The 19,187-nt window shown below is 35.8% G+C and overlaps 1 protein-coding gene across 3 annotated transcripts in view; it reads right to left on the reverse strand.

Annotated features, from left to right (window-relative positions):
* LOC137396425 (D(1) dopamine receptor-like) overlaps positions 1–19,187 on the reverse strand; it is a 52,835-nt gene that overhangs the window by 31,886 nt on the left and 1,762 nt on the right. Inside the window, exons 2-4 of one of the 3 annotated variants that reach the window (XM_068082700.1) lie at positions 10,364–10,681; positions 9,967–10,109; positions 4,363–4,772 (exon numbers count right to left, since the gene is read on the reverse strand). In XM_068082700.1, the coding sequence (XP_067938801.1) occupies positions 4,363–4,707 (345 nt within the window). In that variant the 5' untranslated portion in view covers positions 4,708–4,772; positions 9,967–10,109; positions 10,364–10,681. The remainder of the gene's footprint in view (positions 1–4,362; positions 4,773–9,966; positions 10,110–10,363; positions 10,682–19,187) is intronic. The other 2 variants (XM_068082701.1, XM_068082702.1) reach the window with 2 other exon arrangements.

Here is a 19,187-nt window from a genome sequence, read left to right on the forward strand (position 1 = left end):
CGATGTAGCCCGCAACTTTAACCCCCAGTTTAATGAAGGCTGACAAGATGAGTACTGAGTGAAGTTAACCTTTTCCACACCGTTCCCATAATCTGACGGGCTGAGAGCGCAGTCTCAGCGTACCAAACCCGTAATTGCCCGTCAGATCTGAGTCTTCGATAGGTATTTTTTAAATTGATTTATTTATTTTAAAAACGGCCCTAAAATTTTTAATTAATAACTTGAGGAGTTTTAAAAATATCATACTATTATTTTGGTGCTATAATTAGTCCCTTCTACGCATGTGCAAAAAGAACACGTTGTTAGAAGTTGAACGTTCTTTATGGAAAGCTGATCATTATGAACGGACGCGATATTTCAGGCGCTGCTAAAAAGATTCGTTTACAGGAAGATACCGACTGGTTTGAAAGTGAAGAAGAGAATTTTAGACCAGAAAAATGTGAGGAAGACGATGAAAGTAAAAAAAGAAAATCAACAGAATGAATTGGATTGCGAAAGTGAGACTGAAACGGCCGGCGTTGAAACGGCGAATAAGGACGGATATCAAAGAGGAGCTGATTTAAAACCAAAAGAATTACATTTTGCTGACAGCCTAGCAGGAGTATAAGTTTGAATTCTTAAACAGGTAAGTGTTTTTATTATTCAAAGCTTTTTAAACATTGGCCATGATAAATGTTATATTTAACGAAACGAATAAATATGGCCTTCAAAAACATTGCGATGCTTCGGAGCCTGTTGATGATAAATATTTGGCGAGTTGCTTGTTTAGTTTTGCATATAGGTATTCTCAAAAAGCCTACTCTGTTGCCTTACTGGTCCACAATCCTTTATTATCTACGCTGATTTTTAATCAGTTTAAAAATTGAAAGAAAATTAGAAGCAAGTTTACACTTAATTGACAATTTTGAAGACCCTATTGGCAATAAATTGTTCAAATTAAAAAATGTTTTTGCCATGACATGCGACTGGTTCTATCCTGTTTTTCTATTTGATAAATTTATATTTGTAGATGAAAGCTTGCTGGCATGGAAAGGCTGGCTCAACTTCAAACAGCATATTCCATCTAAAAGATCTAAATTTGGAATCATGTTATTTGCTTTCCGTTGCTGTCTTTGGCTATGTGCACCAGTTGTCTGTATACATCGTCAATGAGCAAGCTGAATGCACTGGCAGCGGAGTCACTTGTAGAATATCTTTGTGCGAGTCATGTTTTGATCCTTACCATGCTAACTAAATTGATTTACAAATGGTATTTTATTTAGTTTTTGCAAATGCTTCACTGCTTTGTATTGCTAGCTTTTGTACATACATTTGCTAATCTATTATATTAGTTGTGCATTGGTGTGCTGTATTTGTTGCACACTGCCATCTTCAGAACAGCAGTCTAATCAAATAGTTCAGTTCTCATATTGTTCTGCAATCTAGCAGTCCATGATTTGCTGTTTCTGCTCATAATAAATGTTGCTTCCTGTCTTTCGCTGCTTCACCAAATGTGTGAATATAGGCTCACGACTTGATTCTTCTTGCACACAACCAGTTAATCTTTGCTGTAGCACACATGAATCTGTGCAATGACTTTATATGCAAATTTTTTACATAAATCTAATCTCAAGAAATGCATAAAAATTCAGAGCAAAAAATTGTAACTGCGAATATATAGATGTCTAGCTGCAAAGTCTTTGCAAGCTGTGTGGAGGAAAAAATCTCATTCTGCAGGAAAATGTCTCAGCTTTCAGATGCATATTCATTTGCAGTTTTGTGCCAATTTGCACAAAGGTTGGAGCAACATTGTCGGATGACTGTCTTGCGCTGCTTATGGACATGGCGTCTCGAGCATTTCCAGTGGCGCTCCCGCTATACATCGGAGCTCATAACTCCGCTTTCAATGCTCTTGGACGACTAAATTCTTTTGCAAATTGTTGTGAACATATGAATTCATGCAAGAATTATTTATACAACATTGCCAATTGCTTTTAGTAAATATAAAATACAATTGAAAATGACGTACAAACGTAAAAAAAACTCGTAGCTTCAACGAATTGCGACTCTTGCAGGTAAGCAAATGCAAGCTAACTACATCAAAAAAATATCAGCTTGTAGAGAAATTTCTCAGGATTCCTATGCATGTTAATTTACGTAACTGGGGGTCCTACCACACAAAGCTGTCGTCAGAATAGTCACTTTTAAAATCACTGTCGTCACTTTTAAAATCACTGTCGTCACTTTTAAAATCACTGTCGTCACTTTTAAAATCACTGTCACCTTTTTCAAATTGGTAACCAAAACAACCTCTTTCTTCACATTCGTTATTTTAATACAAATATCTATACTGGTGGCACTGGGTTGCGTTAAAAATCTGACACTCGCTAGGTTTGAACTTCTGCTAACCAAAAGCATGGCTCAACCAGCGACCTTCACAAACATATTAGTGATGTTTGGGAGCGTTGCTGATTACTCCGCGAAGAGTGACAGCCGTCTTAGGTTTTTAGAGCTTTATTTCTTGTACGGAAAATAGACCGAGATTGCCTTTAATAATCACTGTCAGTCACAGACTTGGAAACGGATTTGCTGTCAATGTCGTGGCATTTCATTGCTTTAATTATTTGGCAGTCTATAAATGCTGGGCCAGATGCTTCAAACCAAAACTAGTGAAGTTTCGGTTGACCGTGGTGATTTATGAACAAATAATAAGTTAGTGGCCGTTAGTAACGGTACGGCAACACGTAACAAAATTTCCGTTGGTTCTAACCAAAATCACGAAATGATTGAAACACACAGAATTATTCTTCGCTGCTAGAATCGTGCTAACGAGCACGATCTCAGCAGCTTTTGCAATTAGTATAATCAAAGAGACGTATAATGACATACAATAGTAAAAGTATAAGTGCAAATCAACATAGTACACACGATGCAATTGCTTAAATTGCGTTATTGAATGTATTTATTGTTTGGACACTATAGCTACAATTTGTTTATTTTTTAATTATATTTCCTTTTTAGCAGCAAAAGTTTTGTGGTAGAGAATGTCGACATATCTAGCGCAAACAAGTCAGTTGCATCGTATTTACTATGATAACTTTCTGTAATAATTTTCTTGTGTGTCGCATTATGTTTTCGGACTACGTATATCTTAAAATTTGCTAAAGTTGTGTTTGCTAACTAATAATAGCGCGACTTAGACAGTTACATCGTGTGTTCTATGTTGAAATGCTTCCGTATTTTTATTGTGTGTCACGGTACATGTCTTGGACTATACTAATTGCTAAAGCTGCTAGAATCGTGCTCGCTAATAATTTGTTTGATCTGTTAAAAGCGTTTCGTCGACGAACTCGGTGGGCATGCACAGCTCAAATAATTCTGTGAATTTTGACCGATTAATTCTGCGTTTTTCGTGATTTCGGCCAGAACTCCGAACGAACAAAAAATTCGTTACGTGCAGCCGTACCTTTAGTAATCCTATTTACGCAATCCTCGTCACCTACATTGGTAAATGGTCGTCTCGTCTGTCACTTTTTAAATATCCCTGTCGTCGGGTCGTCAGAATCGTCACAAAACATGGGAGGACCCCCGTAACTACCTCAATTTTGAAGAAAGTTGATGCAGTTTTTACGCAGTGGTGTCGAAGGCTCAAATCGCCATCGTAAATGCACCGGTGCGCTGGGGAATTTCCAGCCGTAAGCCCGCGGTCGCGAAAGGGTTAACAAGCACTTTCACTGAAAAGGGCAGTAGCAAATATGGGCAGCCGCTAATATGGGCAGCGATTGACATGGGCAGCAGCTAATATGGGCAGCAATTTACACTGACAGCGGCTAATAGGCAGCGGCTGACACTGGCATCGGCTAAAATGGGCAGCGAACTCAAGCATAATTACTTCAGTATAGAGAGATTGATATTTACGCCTGACACTATTCTTCAACAGCTGATTGTCCATAAGAACCTTTTAAAATGAATGAAAATATTCCCTAAAAAAGATTAGTTTAAATTTAAATATAACCTGAGCCAATCTAAAATAATATAATTTAATTAAGAATTGAAAAAATTGCTTAAAGTAAAGTTAATAAAAATTCATTCTGATAAAAAATATTACAATATTTCTATTTCAAGTTCAATTAAAAAAGTTTATTTTTATAAATGTCAAGGACACAAAAATTTTTTCTCGTTTCTCTGATTCCTTCTTTCTACTTTTCACTCATTTCTACCGGTGTATTGTTTCTCACAAAGTCCTTTGCAAAGGCCTTTGTGAGAAACAGGATAGTAAACATGTAAACAATCAGACATGCTACAGAGTTTAAACTTGCCATCTAAAAGACATGTTTGGGCTGGGAAAAAGGTTAAGCACGTCAAAATAACCTTAAAACTTACAGTTGAGAATATCCATGGGTGGTCATTGTCTTTGCCCATATTTAGAATAAAAGCAACTGTAGACCATATCATGACTGTCACTGCTACGCTGATGTCAGCGAACGCAAGATTTAATATAAATAAGTTGCTCTGCTGTTTCTTGAGCTGACGGTAGGTCAATATAGCTATGATGACAATAATATTTCCAAATATGGTCGCGAGCATAATGAGAAAGAATACGACAGACAATAATCCAATAGTCAGCGGGCCACGGATGTCTTCTAGGGAAATATCTTTAAAGGTCCATACATATTCCGTTGTAGTCAGGGTCATATTTAAGCCTCTCATACCAGAGAGCAATTGCATTTTCCAAAGCCAGGTTAGGGTCAGCTAAGTTGAGCTGAGGTAGTCTTAGATTGGTAAAGGATTGCCTAAAAATATAAGCAGAGATAACCATAAAATAATAACAAAGTCAAAGGATGTATCAGCATTAGCCAACAAAAACCAAGTATAATTACAACAACTGCAGCAGAGTCATCCTTTTTTGTAATATCGAAGCTTAAAAATATAGCAATGCATCTTAAAGCTTTGAATGGCAGATTCATTGTAGGTATATTAGATCTTTTACTCTTGCGTGCAAATTGTTCAAGCCGGACCTATAAAAAGCTAGGAGCTCTGTTAGGTGTGATTACAATACTACCATGTGACTATGCAATAGCAGAACTAAGGGAACTGCCATCAGAGTTTTGCTGGTCAATATCATGACTTTTACAAAGATTAATTATGTGCCAGTTCTCACAAAGAAAACTAATGCATTTTCACAAAGGAAACCGATGAATTTTCACAAAGGAAACTGATGAATTTTCACAAGTTATGCTAATTCAATTTTCAAATCTATATGTAAATAAATCTCAAAGTTTGTGTGTATGTGTGTGTTTCGGTTTGTCCAGCGATAGTTCTTACAATTTAGGATTTTCTTTCATGCTGGATTTGATCTTGGAAGCTCCCATTCACCAGCTAAATACCTTACCAATTAAGCTATGTGAGATTGATGGATTCATTGGGTGATACAGGTCGCTATGTGGCTGAGAATATGCATACCACTTTGTGTACGGCGCAACATCATTTTATGCTTGTTCTCACAGCTTTCATAGTTTACCACGAGAGCTGTGAGGCAGCTCTCATAGTTTACCATGAAAGCTCTTAGTTTACTATGAGAGACGTGAGAACAAGCATAAATTGCATAAAAGCATAAAACAAGCTAGTTCTCATAGTTTACTAATAGGTTTATTAACTACCTTACTCAAATTATCCATTGGCAATGTGCCAGGCTAATAGTAAGTGGCAGCAACTACATTACCTGTCATTGTTTATAAGTTGGTTTTTAATACTCATGTAATGCAGAGCATTAAGCTAGTTCAGATATAAACTTGAACAGACACAGCTTCTAGGCTTGTATATTGATCATCACAGTCAGGATGGCTTGATAAACAGTCAGACCTAAGGCTATTTCACTTCAGTTTTCAAATATTTTGGCTAGACATTGGAAATTAAATAGCACTTGGATAGCCAGATATCTCAATAATTTCAAGATTATTAAACCTGTATATAGAACCATACGTATGGCTCTTATTTCTGTGTCTCTATGATGTGGATAAGGAGGATTTGGAGTCGTGAGTAGAATGAGCAGGTAATAAGAGTTTCATGGACGTTTACATAAAACGGATTGCACCAGAGGTCAGAGGTCATAGTGCGCATTTGGAGCTACTCAAATTACAATAAGAACGATTGAAGTGTGAAAATTATTTTTTAATGGATTAAACAGCATTTTCTTGCGCATCATTTGCGAGTGCCATTTTCATCTTTTACTAGCATAAAACAATCGTTAAAAATTTGCAAGTAACAAAACTCATTAGACTTACTGTTACTTGCTGTTTCTATTTTGCAGATTACACTAACTTGCAGGTTAACTGCATTATGGAGTGTATAACAGAATTCATAAAAGAATTGATATAATAAATTCATATCAACTGACTTTTTGTGACTCCTTTTGGGCTTTTTTATGCATTTACCTCAGCTTCAGAAATGTAGCGCAGTCAAATACTTTACAACATCCCAATACAAGTTGAAATAAAAAGGACAGTGGCCATTCTTTTGACAAATTTGCTGACATGCCACTGCAGATGCCTGCTGGTTGCCGGTATTAACTACTAAGACTTGCCACTCACATTTTTATAATCTCATATGGTTCAAAAATCGAAATTCAAATTTACTGAAAAAGCTGAGTTGTTTTAAAATAATACGTAGCTGCTCAAAATAAACAATGATTCAAAATAAACTAGTTAACAACAAGCACAAAATATATACAAAATACAATCTATACTAGTGCTAGGCACGAGTACTTCTTAGCCAACAAGTTTAAACTCCTACCCTTCCGTTTGGTTTTTCGAGTATCGGGTAAATGGCAGTGTTTGGCAAGAGTACTTCTTGACCAACGGGTTTTTTGGGTAATGGGTTTGTTGATAGGGGTTTTATGTCTAAAACTTCCAAACATCAGGCATATGTTAAATTTTACAATTAATTATATTTCTATTTAATTTATTTATTGTTTTTTACTATTTTCTAACTACCGATATTCGGGGTCACAGCTTTAACCCTTTGAAGTTTGAACCCAACTGTCAGTTTTCAGGCATTGCATAAGGTGTGTCAGAATTTCTATCAGCCAGAATTCTGGCATTCCCATGACTTTGTTTACAAAAGCCGTTTCTAAGTAGAAGCGTAAACCAATCAAACTAATCTTTGCACAAGATAATAAACCAGCAATTTCACTTCCATTTGTAACAGTTTTCAAATATCTTTACCTGCTTTCTTTGTTTTAATAACAAATCTTATTTGAACGATATCACGAAAAAAATGACACGACTCATTTGTTGGTAAGTCATGAATGATTGTGATGCAAATAAAGAACTTTATAATACTAATTACAATTTTCCAGTATATTTTGAGTCATAAAATAATGATGAACATGTGCTCAATGGATATGATGCAATTGTAAATGTTGTTTGGAGTTTTTTAAATCGTACAAACTTTTATAGTTTTAGCCCGAATAATGGTAAAGTACTGTTTTTTTCTGTTTGATGACATTTGCTGTAGGTTGCCCAAACTTTTTACTAGTGTTTTACCAAATATCATTATATTATGAGCACGTTCAGATATATATACAGTCAAACATGAGTAACTCACCCACGGATAGCTCGAACACATGGTTAACTCGAACGGTTTCTTTGGTCCGTTCCCACGTAATGATAAATTGCTATAGATAACTCGAACTCAACACTGTTAACTCGAACTGTTTTTTCCCAATGGCTTCCGAAACGGTTGTTATCGCTTTAGCAAATCACTTTATTCCAAGCCATAGAGGTAAACCTCAACTTTTCGTAATTCGTAAGCGTCGTTATTACCACCATCGGCAAAATATTTTTGTCAACGACTTTTCTAAAGGTTTGGTGAAATTTGATTTATACCAAACATCCGCATAGCGATCACCCTTCGGAAGCAAGGTAAAGTGAGGTAATCTTTGCATTAACCTCAAGAAAAATCGGCAAAATTGATCGTGGGTAAAACGCTCAAAAGAAAAAGATGTCTTTTCTTTTGAGCATTTCAACAACGATCAAATTTTGCCAATGTCAATTTAAAAAACGTCCTGGCAATAACATCACCTCAAACAACAAACCAATCTCAAACGATAGAAAAATCTCTATACTTTTTCATAAAAACATTTTAAACTTTACATTAGAAGGATTTAATTTGAAACAAACCAGTTGTGCTTTTGATTTATATTATAGTTTGTATATGTATATGTATCTACTAATAAATAAGTAAATATATGGACTTGTGACAGTGCTCTGATAACTTGAACGCTCTGATAATTCGAACACTTTTGCTCGGTCCCGTGAAGTTCAAGTTATCCATGTTTGACTGTACATGTATAATAAAAGTTTAAAAACTTTGGATCATTGAACAAATCGCCCAGGGCTACTGACACGCATCGACAAAAAAGGCCAGGGTTCAAAGGGTTACCAGGCGAGTTATTAAACAACGTTTAGAGCGCATGGCACAATAAACCGAGTTTTTGTTTACTCTGTTCGATGGATCCGTGTAACAAAACTCAAACTTGCAAGTAAAAACCTGAACTAGTAGGTCTGAACTAGTAGGTCTGAACTAGTAGGTCTGAACTAGTAGGATCTGAACTAGTAGGTCTGAACTAGTAGGATCGAAATGTTCAAAACCTCTATTACCCAAGACTCGAGAAAAGATAAACCCGCGAGTCCAATAGGTTTTATTACCCAGCAATAATCTATACTATAATAAGAGCTGTGTCTGTCTGTCTGTCCATCTCTCCAAAACCACAGGCATCATGCAAAATTCAAAGCAGCAGCGTTCGACTTTACCACTCAGTACACTACTACCTGTACTGATCATTCACTTTATCCCTCAGTATACTACTACCTGTACTGATCGTTCACTTTACTACCCAGTACACTACTACTTGTACTGATCATTACCTTAACCACTCAGTACACTACCACCTGTACCGCTTATTCACTTTACCACTCAGTACACTACTACTTGTACTGATCATTACCTTAACCACTCAGTACACTACTACCTGTACTGATCATTCACTTTATCCCTCAGTATACTACTACCTGTACTGATCGTTCACTTTACTACCCAGTACACTACTACTTGTACTGATCATTACCTTAACCACTCAGTACACTACCACCTGTACTGATCATTCACTTTACCACTCAGTACACTACTACCTGTACCGATCATTCACTTTACCACTCAGTACACTACTACTTGTACTGATCATTCACTTTACCACTCAGTACACTACCACCTGTACCGCTTATTCACTTTACCACTCAGTACACTACCAAATGTACCAATCATTCACTTTACCACTCAGTACACTACTACCTGTACCGATCATTCACTTTACCACCCAGTACACTACTACTTGTACTGATCATTCACTTTACCACTCAGTACACTACCACCTGTACCGATCATTCACTTTACTTCATCTCACATTCACTCTGCGCATTGGTGGTATTTTTCATTGCATCAGCTAATGTTAATTTTATGATGAATAATTCAGTATCAAAATATTTTTTATAGATTTTTTGGTTCAAAAGTTATGATGATTTATAAGCAACCCGTCAAATATTAGATTTTACTGAATACGTAATTATTCAGTTTGTCACAATGAATAAAAACAAAGATAAGAAAAAGAATAATACATAATATACTGCTATAAAAAGCAATTCCTTAATTTGTTAGCATTGTCTGTGAATCATGCTTATTACTTCAGCACAAAAAATAGTGAAATAAACATAAAAATAAAACAGCGATATTCATTTTGATTTTATTCAAAAAATTATAAGTTTCCCTCTGTAAGTCTAAGAAGCAGGCACCACTGACAGCCTTTGCTCTTGGGTAAACCTCGGTTTAGTTTGTAGAATGACTTAGGCTAACACATGCTTAGCCTAAGCTTAGCCTAGAATGACTTAGGCTAACACATGCTTAGCCTAAGCTTAGCCTAGAATGACTTACATGTATGCTAACGCATGCCGCGGCGTTAGCCATGCACCATGCCTGGTGCACCATGCCACCATGCATGGTGGTGTGGTGGTTCAAGTGATGCTGGAGTGATTCTGTAAACTTAGCATTGTATCTCTTGGCCATGTTTTGAGTTTCTGAAACAACCACAAATGGCTGCTAGCCATGAATGACGAACACGAATGACCGATTCATTGCATAAACTTTCATGAATAGCTCAATATGAAGGTAATAAAGCTGAATTAATTCAGCAGATTTCTCGATTGTCGATACCATTAACTGTAAGCAGCATTTTATTATCGCTGAAACAACTTTATCTTCTGCTGGAGAAAGTGCCTCAATAACTTTTGACAGTTCTTGATAAACCGTGGAGCATTAAAACTAGACTCACTTTACTCTGGTCTTTTTATTGGTGCGATATAGTGTATATTGTTATTTAGCCTTGTTTCCTTGAGACACTGTTTTAGCCTTGTTTCTTTGAATCGCTGTTTTAGCTTTGTTTCCTTGAGACACTCTTTTAGCCTTGTTTCTCAAGACGCTGTTTTAGCCTTGTTTCCTTGAGACCATGTTTTAGCCTTGTTTCCTTGAGACACTGTTTTAGCCTTGTTTCCTTGAGATGCTATTTTAGCCTTGTTTCTTTGAGGCGCTGTTTTAGCCTTGTTTCTTTGAGACCCTGCTTTAGCCTTGCTTCCTTGAGACCCTGCTAGCTCTAAATCATGATCAGCATCTTTAAAAAACGGAATGTGGAGTACCACAAAGATTCATCCTTGTGGTACTTTCAATTGAATGTACATGGAGTACCGTAAGGATCAATCCTTGGACCAACACTATTTTTGTTATATATTAATGATCTTGTAAAGAGTACTAATAAATTTAAAACTATTTTGTTTGCTGACAATACTAACTTATTTTATACAGCTAAAAACTTGAATAAAGATATATAGAGTTATGATAAACAGAAAATTAGACGGGATGCAAAATTTGTATAATCAAAGCAAACTAACATCAAATGTTGACAATTTCATAGTGATTCAAAATCTACAAAATAAATTTCGATTAAGAAAAAATATTTCCATGATTAGACAAAACATACAAATGGCGAATAGCATAAAATGTTTAGATGTTACAATAGATAATACACTAAACTGGTCAAGACACATAGAGCTATTCAGACGTTACAATAGATAGTACACTAAACTGGTCAAGAAACAGAAATATTGAGGAAACAACTGCGACAAAGCTTGGGAAGTATTTACCAGGCCTCGTTGATCATACCAAAAATTCCTCTTTTGCTTTTATTTAATACTCTAACTAACAGTAAAAGAGTTTATTGCATGGAAGCATAGGGAAATGCTCCAATGAGCAACTTAAACAAATTTTTGGTCATCCAGAAGCGATTGCTTAGAATAATATATCATAGAAACTATTATTTCCCATCAACTCCTTTATTTAAAAGGTCTTGTGTTTTGCCTATACAGCAACTATACCAACTAACAATATATCTTTAAGCCTTCACACAATTTAAATCTCAAACTAACTTGTCAACACATTACAACACTCGTCATTCCTTATTTTCATTACCCCTTCCACCCTTCTCTACTGGTGACCATAGACGGGTTGCCTGTCATGTGTCATCAGCATGGATTTCCTTGCCAGTTTGGCTAAGGCTAAAGTCTAAGGCTAAAGGCTAAGGCTAAGGAAAATTAATAGTCATGATTGTTTTAGAGCTGATTTGAAGCAGTACTCGCTGGACTCTCTGGAATTGATTTGTTCTGATTTCTTTTGCTTAGACTATCCATGTTTTCTTCATTAACAATCTCATCTGTTATCTCCGGGCTCTGCGCCTCGAATAGCCATGCTACTGCGCATATATAAACATCGCACTTTACTTTCTCTATTACCTTGTTATGTTATGATTTAATGTAAAAATAAAACAGACAAACTCTAAAAGACCAAATTTAAAGTTTGGAAGAGTTTGCCTGCCGGCTGCTATTTTAGGGTACACACTGTGCAAGTAGCTGACAACCACTGACAGGTTTTATTTATAAGTAACTCTCACACTGTTTTGCATTTTGAGTAATGTGTCAATTTAACATGATTATTTAGTTATGAACGTAATGTTTCAATTTCAAGCCATTGCATAATTGAAGAAAAAATCGTATCATTTCTTTTTGTCTTGTCTGAAGTTAATTTGTGAAATCTAACATATACTTTGATTGCTCATGTCACAGTCTAGACCAGTGGTTTCCAAACAGAGGTGCTCGCACCCTCAGGGGGTGTGAGACATCATTCCACGGGGTGCAAGAAGCAGGGCTGCAACTTCTAAGAAACTTCCTTAGTTTAATGAACTGTTTTGCACTTTAAAGGAAATGATATCTTTTGAAGAAATTTTAAGAAAATTTTCAAAAACTTAGGTCGATAACGTCATAGAAATCCTAAGTTGGTAGTATTTTCATTATTGATTTCTCTTTCATAAGTACATTGATGATGAATTGATCTTGATCGGATAAGAGCGTCACGGCACCAAACAGAACAAAGGATTCCCGAAATATTACTTTCTAGAGTCCTTGCTGAACGACTTTTCCGTGTTTAAGTGTGATACTGCCAAATGTACAAAATTTCATCATATGATCTATCTTTATATTTCTAAGTGTTGGTGTGCGTTCAGCTATAGATATAGCTATTATAGTGCATGCTGATTATTTTACCGATGCGGCCACGCATTACGACATCCCTGTTAAGAATTATTTTTTGTACGGTTCAATTACTATATCCGGGGTCAAGGCCAATTCTTCTCGCATATACAATTACATTAAAATATTTTGGGACCTAAGTATATGCAACGCGATGCTTCTTTGCCTTTTTTTTTAAAGCTAGGAGTTTAACTCGAACTTAAAATTTTGCGATTTTTGTACTGATTTTATACGTTACCAAAATATATACGTTTCATCGACATTTCGTAGTTTACATACTTGCTATTTATCTTACATCTACATTTAGTTTGCTACTAATTTATTCCAGCTGCTCAGAAGACTTTTTCCCAGCTACATTATGTTTTTTGAATTCTGATTTGGTACCTTGCACTCCACAATGATTAAATACAAACAAAGATTTGCATATTTAAACCAAAATAAATTCCTTTATAAGTATTTCGCTAGTTTCTGATTTTACTGTTTTACATTTCAAGCAAATGATATTATTTTTGTAAAGTTTGTTCAAATATCAATCCGTGATGTTTCTTGTCTAATTGTCTTTTTTTTACATATATTTCAGTAAAACAAATATCTTCTTTTGATAAAATTTTGTAAAACCACACATTTTTTATCCTTAAACAAAAAAATGATATTTAAGGGGTGCGAAGTTAGAGCAAATCCTTTCAGGGTTGCAGGAGTAAAAAAAGGTTGGGAACCACTGGTTTAGACAGAAAGCTAAAGCCTCGCCTGAATTCGTTACAAACTAAACAAGATGTCAGTCTAAAATAAAAATGTTCAAAGGGATGAGAACGGCCAACAACCCTCATTTAGTTAAACTAATACAGACTGGGTCACGTACGGATATTAAAATAGTCCAGGCATTAAAAATTGAATACTGTACTCTGCTTTAAACCGTCGCACACCACCGCACACCACCGCACACTGCCGCACACCACTGTACGTCACCGCACACCGCCGCACACTGCCACACACTGCTGTACGTCGCTGCATTCTACTGAACGCCGCTGTACGTCACTGCGCAGCGGCGTACACTACTGTACATCACTGTACACCGGGGTACAATGCTGCAGACTGATATACATCGCTGTACGCCGTTATACACCACTGTACTCTGCTTTACGCCGTTTATGCCGCTCTACAGGGTATGACTACATCAAACATGTTAAGACTCAAACATTGTCTGGACATATGAAAAGTCGGAGAAGTGAAGTTCGAAGAAGGTCAACTGTTCAACAAGGTCAACAAGGTCAACAAGGTCAACAAGGTCAACAAGGTCAACAAGGTCAACTGTAGTTAACTTGAATATTTCTCTAAGATGAAGTAATTAATATTTCTGCTCATTTTTTCTTTATTAAGCCAATGAACCTTTGTGCCATTTTTGTCGATGTCTGTCAGTATATCTGGACAATTTGTCAAACCAAGCTATTAGTAAATATATCTAAACATGCTCACAATCAAATGCCATTTGGTGAAACACTGATAAACAGCACACAGCAAACATCAAAAAATATAAAAAAATTGTTTCAAAGTTTTGCGGCTGCAACCATAAAAATTTGCATGACTTAAAAAAGATTGAATATGTTTGCCAAATTATTATATCCATCAAGCACATGTTCATCATCGTGTTCTGTCTCAAAATAATCAGGAAAATTATTATTAGTATCACATAAATCTTCATTTGCATCTTGATTATCCATCACATACCAGCAAATAAGTCATATCAAATTTGTTTGCGATATCATCCAATCATATCATCCAATCATACCATCCAACCATATCATCAAATCATATCATCCAACCACATCATCAAATCATCCAACCATATCATCAAATCATATCATCCAACCATATCATCAAATCATATCATCCAACCATACCATTAAATCATATCATCCAAGTAAAATAGTTATAATGATGAAGGAAGCTGATAAAATTGTTTGAAAATAATGAAAATTAGAATTTAAATTTTCGTTCTACGGCTTTTAGCAAGAATTAATATGATTGTATTTCTCTGTTACTTGAAACAATATTTGTAGAAAGAGCTATGCGAATGCTGGTATAGTGGTCGTCAGGGTTTCTGACACACACTAGGCAATGGTGGAATACAAGCGAGTAATATTCAAAGGGTTAATTCGGTTTTTAGATGTAATATTAGTTTTACCTTTTTTTACGTACATAGTTTTATATAATGCAATTGCTTTAATGAATATGTAAACAGTTTCTTATTAGTTTAATGTATATGTAAACAGTTTCTTGTTGGTTTTCCAGCAATAGAACAGTTTACTTTGCTCCGACATCCAGTCTTGAGATAGAAAGGAAATATCGGAGAAGGATTAACCTCATGTGTTGTCTGATCAGAGGTACTCTAACGAATATTGGTGGCTTGGTGGCTGGTTCAAAACATGTTCTAACTTCTAAGGTAACAAAAAGCTCTACTAGTTATTTAACAGGCTTTGACTAGACTGATCAATATACCTACACAAGTGGCTACTTGTTGACTAGACTGATCAATATACCTACACAAATGGCTACTTGTTCACTAGACTGATCAATATACCTACACAAATGGCTACTTGTTCACTAGACTAATCAATATACCTACACAAGCGGCTATTTGTTCACTAGACCAATCAATATTCTTACACAAGTGGCTACTTGTTCACTAGACTGATCAATATACCTACACAAGTGGCTACTTGTTCACTAGACTGATCAATATGCCTACACAAATGGCTACTTGTTGACTAGACTGATCAATATACCTACACAAATGGCTACTTGTTGACTAGACTGATCAATATACCTACACAAATGGCTACTTGTTCACTAGACTGATCAATATACCTACACAAGTGGCTACTTGTTCACTAGACTGATCAATATACCTACACAAGTGGCTACTTGTTCACTAGACTGATCAATATACCTACACAAGTGGCTACTTGTTCACTAGACTGATCAATATACCTACACAAGCGGCTATTTGTTCACTAGACTGATCAATATACCTACACAAGTGGCTACTTGTTCACTAGACTGATCAATATACCTACACAAGTGGCTACTTGTTCACTAGACTGATCAATATACCTACACAAGGGGCTACTTGTTCACTAGACTGATCAATATACCTACACAAGTGGCTACTTGTTCACTAGACTGATCAATATACCTACACAAGTGGCTACTTGTTCACTAGACTGATCAATATACCTACACAAGTGGCTACTTGTTCACTAGACTGATCAATATACCTACACAAGTGGCTACTTGTTCACTAGACTGATCAATATACCTACACAAGCGGCTATTTGTTCACTAGACTGATCAATATACCTACACAAGTGGCTACTTGTTCACTAGACTGATCAATATACCTACACAAGTGGCTACTTGTTCACTAGACTGATCAATATACCTACACAAGGGGCTACTTGTTGACTAGACTGATCAATATACCTACACAAATGGCTACTTGTTGACTAGACTGATCAGTATTCCTACACAAATGGCTACTTGTTGACTAGACTGATCAATATACCTACACAAATGGCTACTTGTTGACTAGACTGGTCAATATACCTACACAAGTGACTATTTGTTGACAGAATTATCAATCTGAGTTATTTTAACAATGACTCCTCTACATGTACAAAACGGTGGCTATGGGTTTTCTTAAAAAAGATTATCTACATGTATACATTTATAAACCTCATTTCTTATAATCTGGTTAGAACCTATCAAGCTGAAGAAAAATTGTATGAGGTAATTATAGTGCTTCAAAAAAGACTGGTTTTTGCTGGAATTTAATTATTGATCTTTGATCACGACTTTCGATCTAGTACGATAATTTTTATTATAATAAGAGTAATTTTCTACAATGTTAAAAATTTCTCACATGAGGGAAGATTTATACGAGTTATAAGATCAGACTCAATATGGCTTATTTAATGTGCAGGAGTAGGCGACTTCAAGTAATGACAGGCTCAATTGGCAATCTTTTATTTGTTCTATAAATGTGTTATGATCCAATTAATTGTATATATATATATATATATATATATATATATATATATATATATATATATATATATATATACGCTGGGCATTCAGGTAGTATTAAAGTAAAGATTAAGAATGAAGTACTAGCTGCTGTTTGTGAGCTGAGACAATTTGGTCGAATTTTCTTTGTCAGATGAACATAACGATTCTCTAAAACCTATCAGAAACAGATTATGTTTGCTATATCAATAAACATTAAAATGTAATTTGCTTTTTAGACTGATCTATCAAGCTAAGCTCCATCATTTATGATTTTCATTGTTCCCAATGAGGCGTTCCCTCTCAGACATTTCATTCGAGTTATTGTTATTATATTATTCAGTCAAGTATCAATGTTTCATCCAAAGCCTGATGCACATGTAATTCCCAGCATAGCCCAAAAGTCATAGATGCGGCGCACAAAGTTTATATGTCTAAAAACATTATGCATCGACACATGAAAGTGCTGTGTCAGATCTGAGTCTCCAACACCAGAGAGAGTTTTTCATTTGAGATGCTCTATTGATATTAGAGAAATTGTTTATGAGAAATTGTTTACGCAGACAAATTTTAGAGCAGCTATATATATATGTAAAACTGTTTATATCTATAAAGTTAGGCTAATCAAAGGCTCGAAACAAGCATGGCTAGGCATAAATGCTGTCATATCTTAATAACTGAAGTGAGCGGAAGTGAGCCGAGTCTTCAAAGACAGGCTGCAGCTGTGCAATAGTTTGAGCAGCAACGTTAGCAAAGTTTAAGCAGAAAAACTGTTACTTTGTGAGAATTAAACACTGTCAAACTACTTTTAGAACTAATTAGCTAGCTAGATAAATATATATAGACAGTCAGACAGACAGACAGATAGATATAAAGATAGATAGATAAATATAGGTCTATAGATATATAGATAGATATATAGATAGATAGATATATAGATAAATAGATAGATATATACATGTAGATAGATAGATAAATAGATATATAGATACATAGATAGATATATAGATAGATATATAGATATATAGATAGGTATATAGATATATAAATAGATAGATAGATGAAGATAGTACTGGAAGGCTGGCAACGTACACACTTGCTAGCGGTGGATGTGAAGCTCTCGATAGGAAGTTACAGTCAAGTGAAAATAAATCAGCATGCTACCATAGCAACTAGTGCTGAGTGAACCCTTCAGATATGCAAGCGGAGAATGGCCTAACTTATTTCCATAAATTTGTACTTGATTTGCGTGTCAGACTGCACTGTATGTGTTAAAAAAAGGATTTAATCATCCATCAGAAATGAATTCTCAAGTGATCAGAAGAGCTCTCACATACAAGGAGAAATAGGCGACCACCTTCTTTCGTATTTGACTAACTATTAGTCATTCTATTACATCTAGCTGTTAGAACGTTATAAACACTAGTAAGTTAGCTGTCCACGCACTGTGTAGTGTATAGCAGACATGTTTGCAACTATTATTAGTAGTTGTGGTAACCGAGTAGAGATAGTACAGAGCTTGGCTTGAAATCTGAATATTACGGTCTGATTAACCTGTACAATCTTTTTCTTAAAGCTGTTAGTGGGGCTACGGATGTGGCTTTTATTATAGTAAAGATTTAAACAACAGGAGCTAGGTTAACAAGTTAACAGAGGTTAACGTTGCATTACGTGAAAGTCATACACAGCGGTCTGGCTCAACTACCGAGTTTCCACATAGCAATAGTGTAGTGACATTTGGGTGCAGCTGTGCGGAGGCGCTACGCTGGGCTCACAAACAGATCATGTTTCCATAGTGCGCTAAATTAGAACAATGGTTTGTGCAAGGGTCATGTCAAGATTATAACAAGGTTATGTCAAGGTTATGTAGAGTCATATGTGTGCATATAAAGCAACAGGAAAGCAAGACCTACGCACACTCACAAGTTCGATGCAGTTGGTTGCTAAACCGTTTTAGCGGTACAAAGATGGCGCATTGCTCAGGTCTTTCGTTTCCAAACAGCAACACTGAATCACAACAGAATGAGAGCAACACAAGTGTTACCATGATGGTATTACAGCGCCACATGGGGGTGTGTCGCTACGGTGTCGCTACGGTGTAGCTACGGTGCCACGGTATGGAAATTTAGTAAATGTGATTAGCACACTTTGCTGTTTAATGTAGGAATTATAGGCCAATTCAATGAAAGTTATTTCTGTTTATGGAAAATCATTTTAGAAAGTAATCATTAAATGTATACATAAGTGAGTAAATGTAGTGTTACGCATCAGAATGCATTAGAATGACAAGGTAATATTTGATGGCTAGGGTAAAAACAGCATATTCAGTTAAGGCATCAGTTAGTATCCAGTGTCTCAACAAAATGGCCAAACGGGCGATGGCTAGAAGGGTAGACGGCAACCAAGGTTATAACAAAGTTTGATTAATGGCAGCTTATATGTTTTCATTTGTAATCGATT

The sequence above is a fragment of the Watersipora subatra genome, chromosome 5 (assembly GCF_963576615.1).
Source record: "Watersipora subatra chromosome 5, tzWatSuba1.1, whole genome shotgun sequence".
NCBI classification, from domain to species: Eukaryota; Metazoa; Bryozoa; class Gymnolaemata; order Cheilostomatida; family Watersiporidae; genus Watersipora; species Watersipora subatra.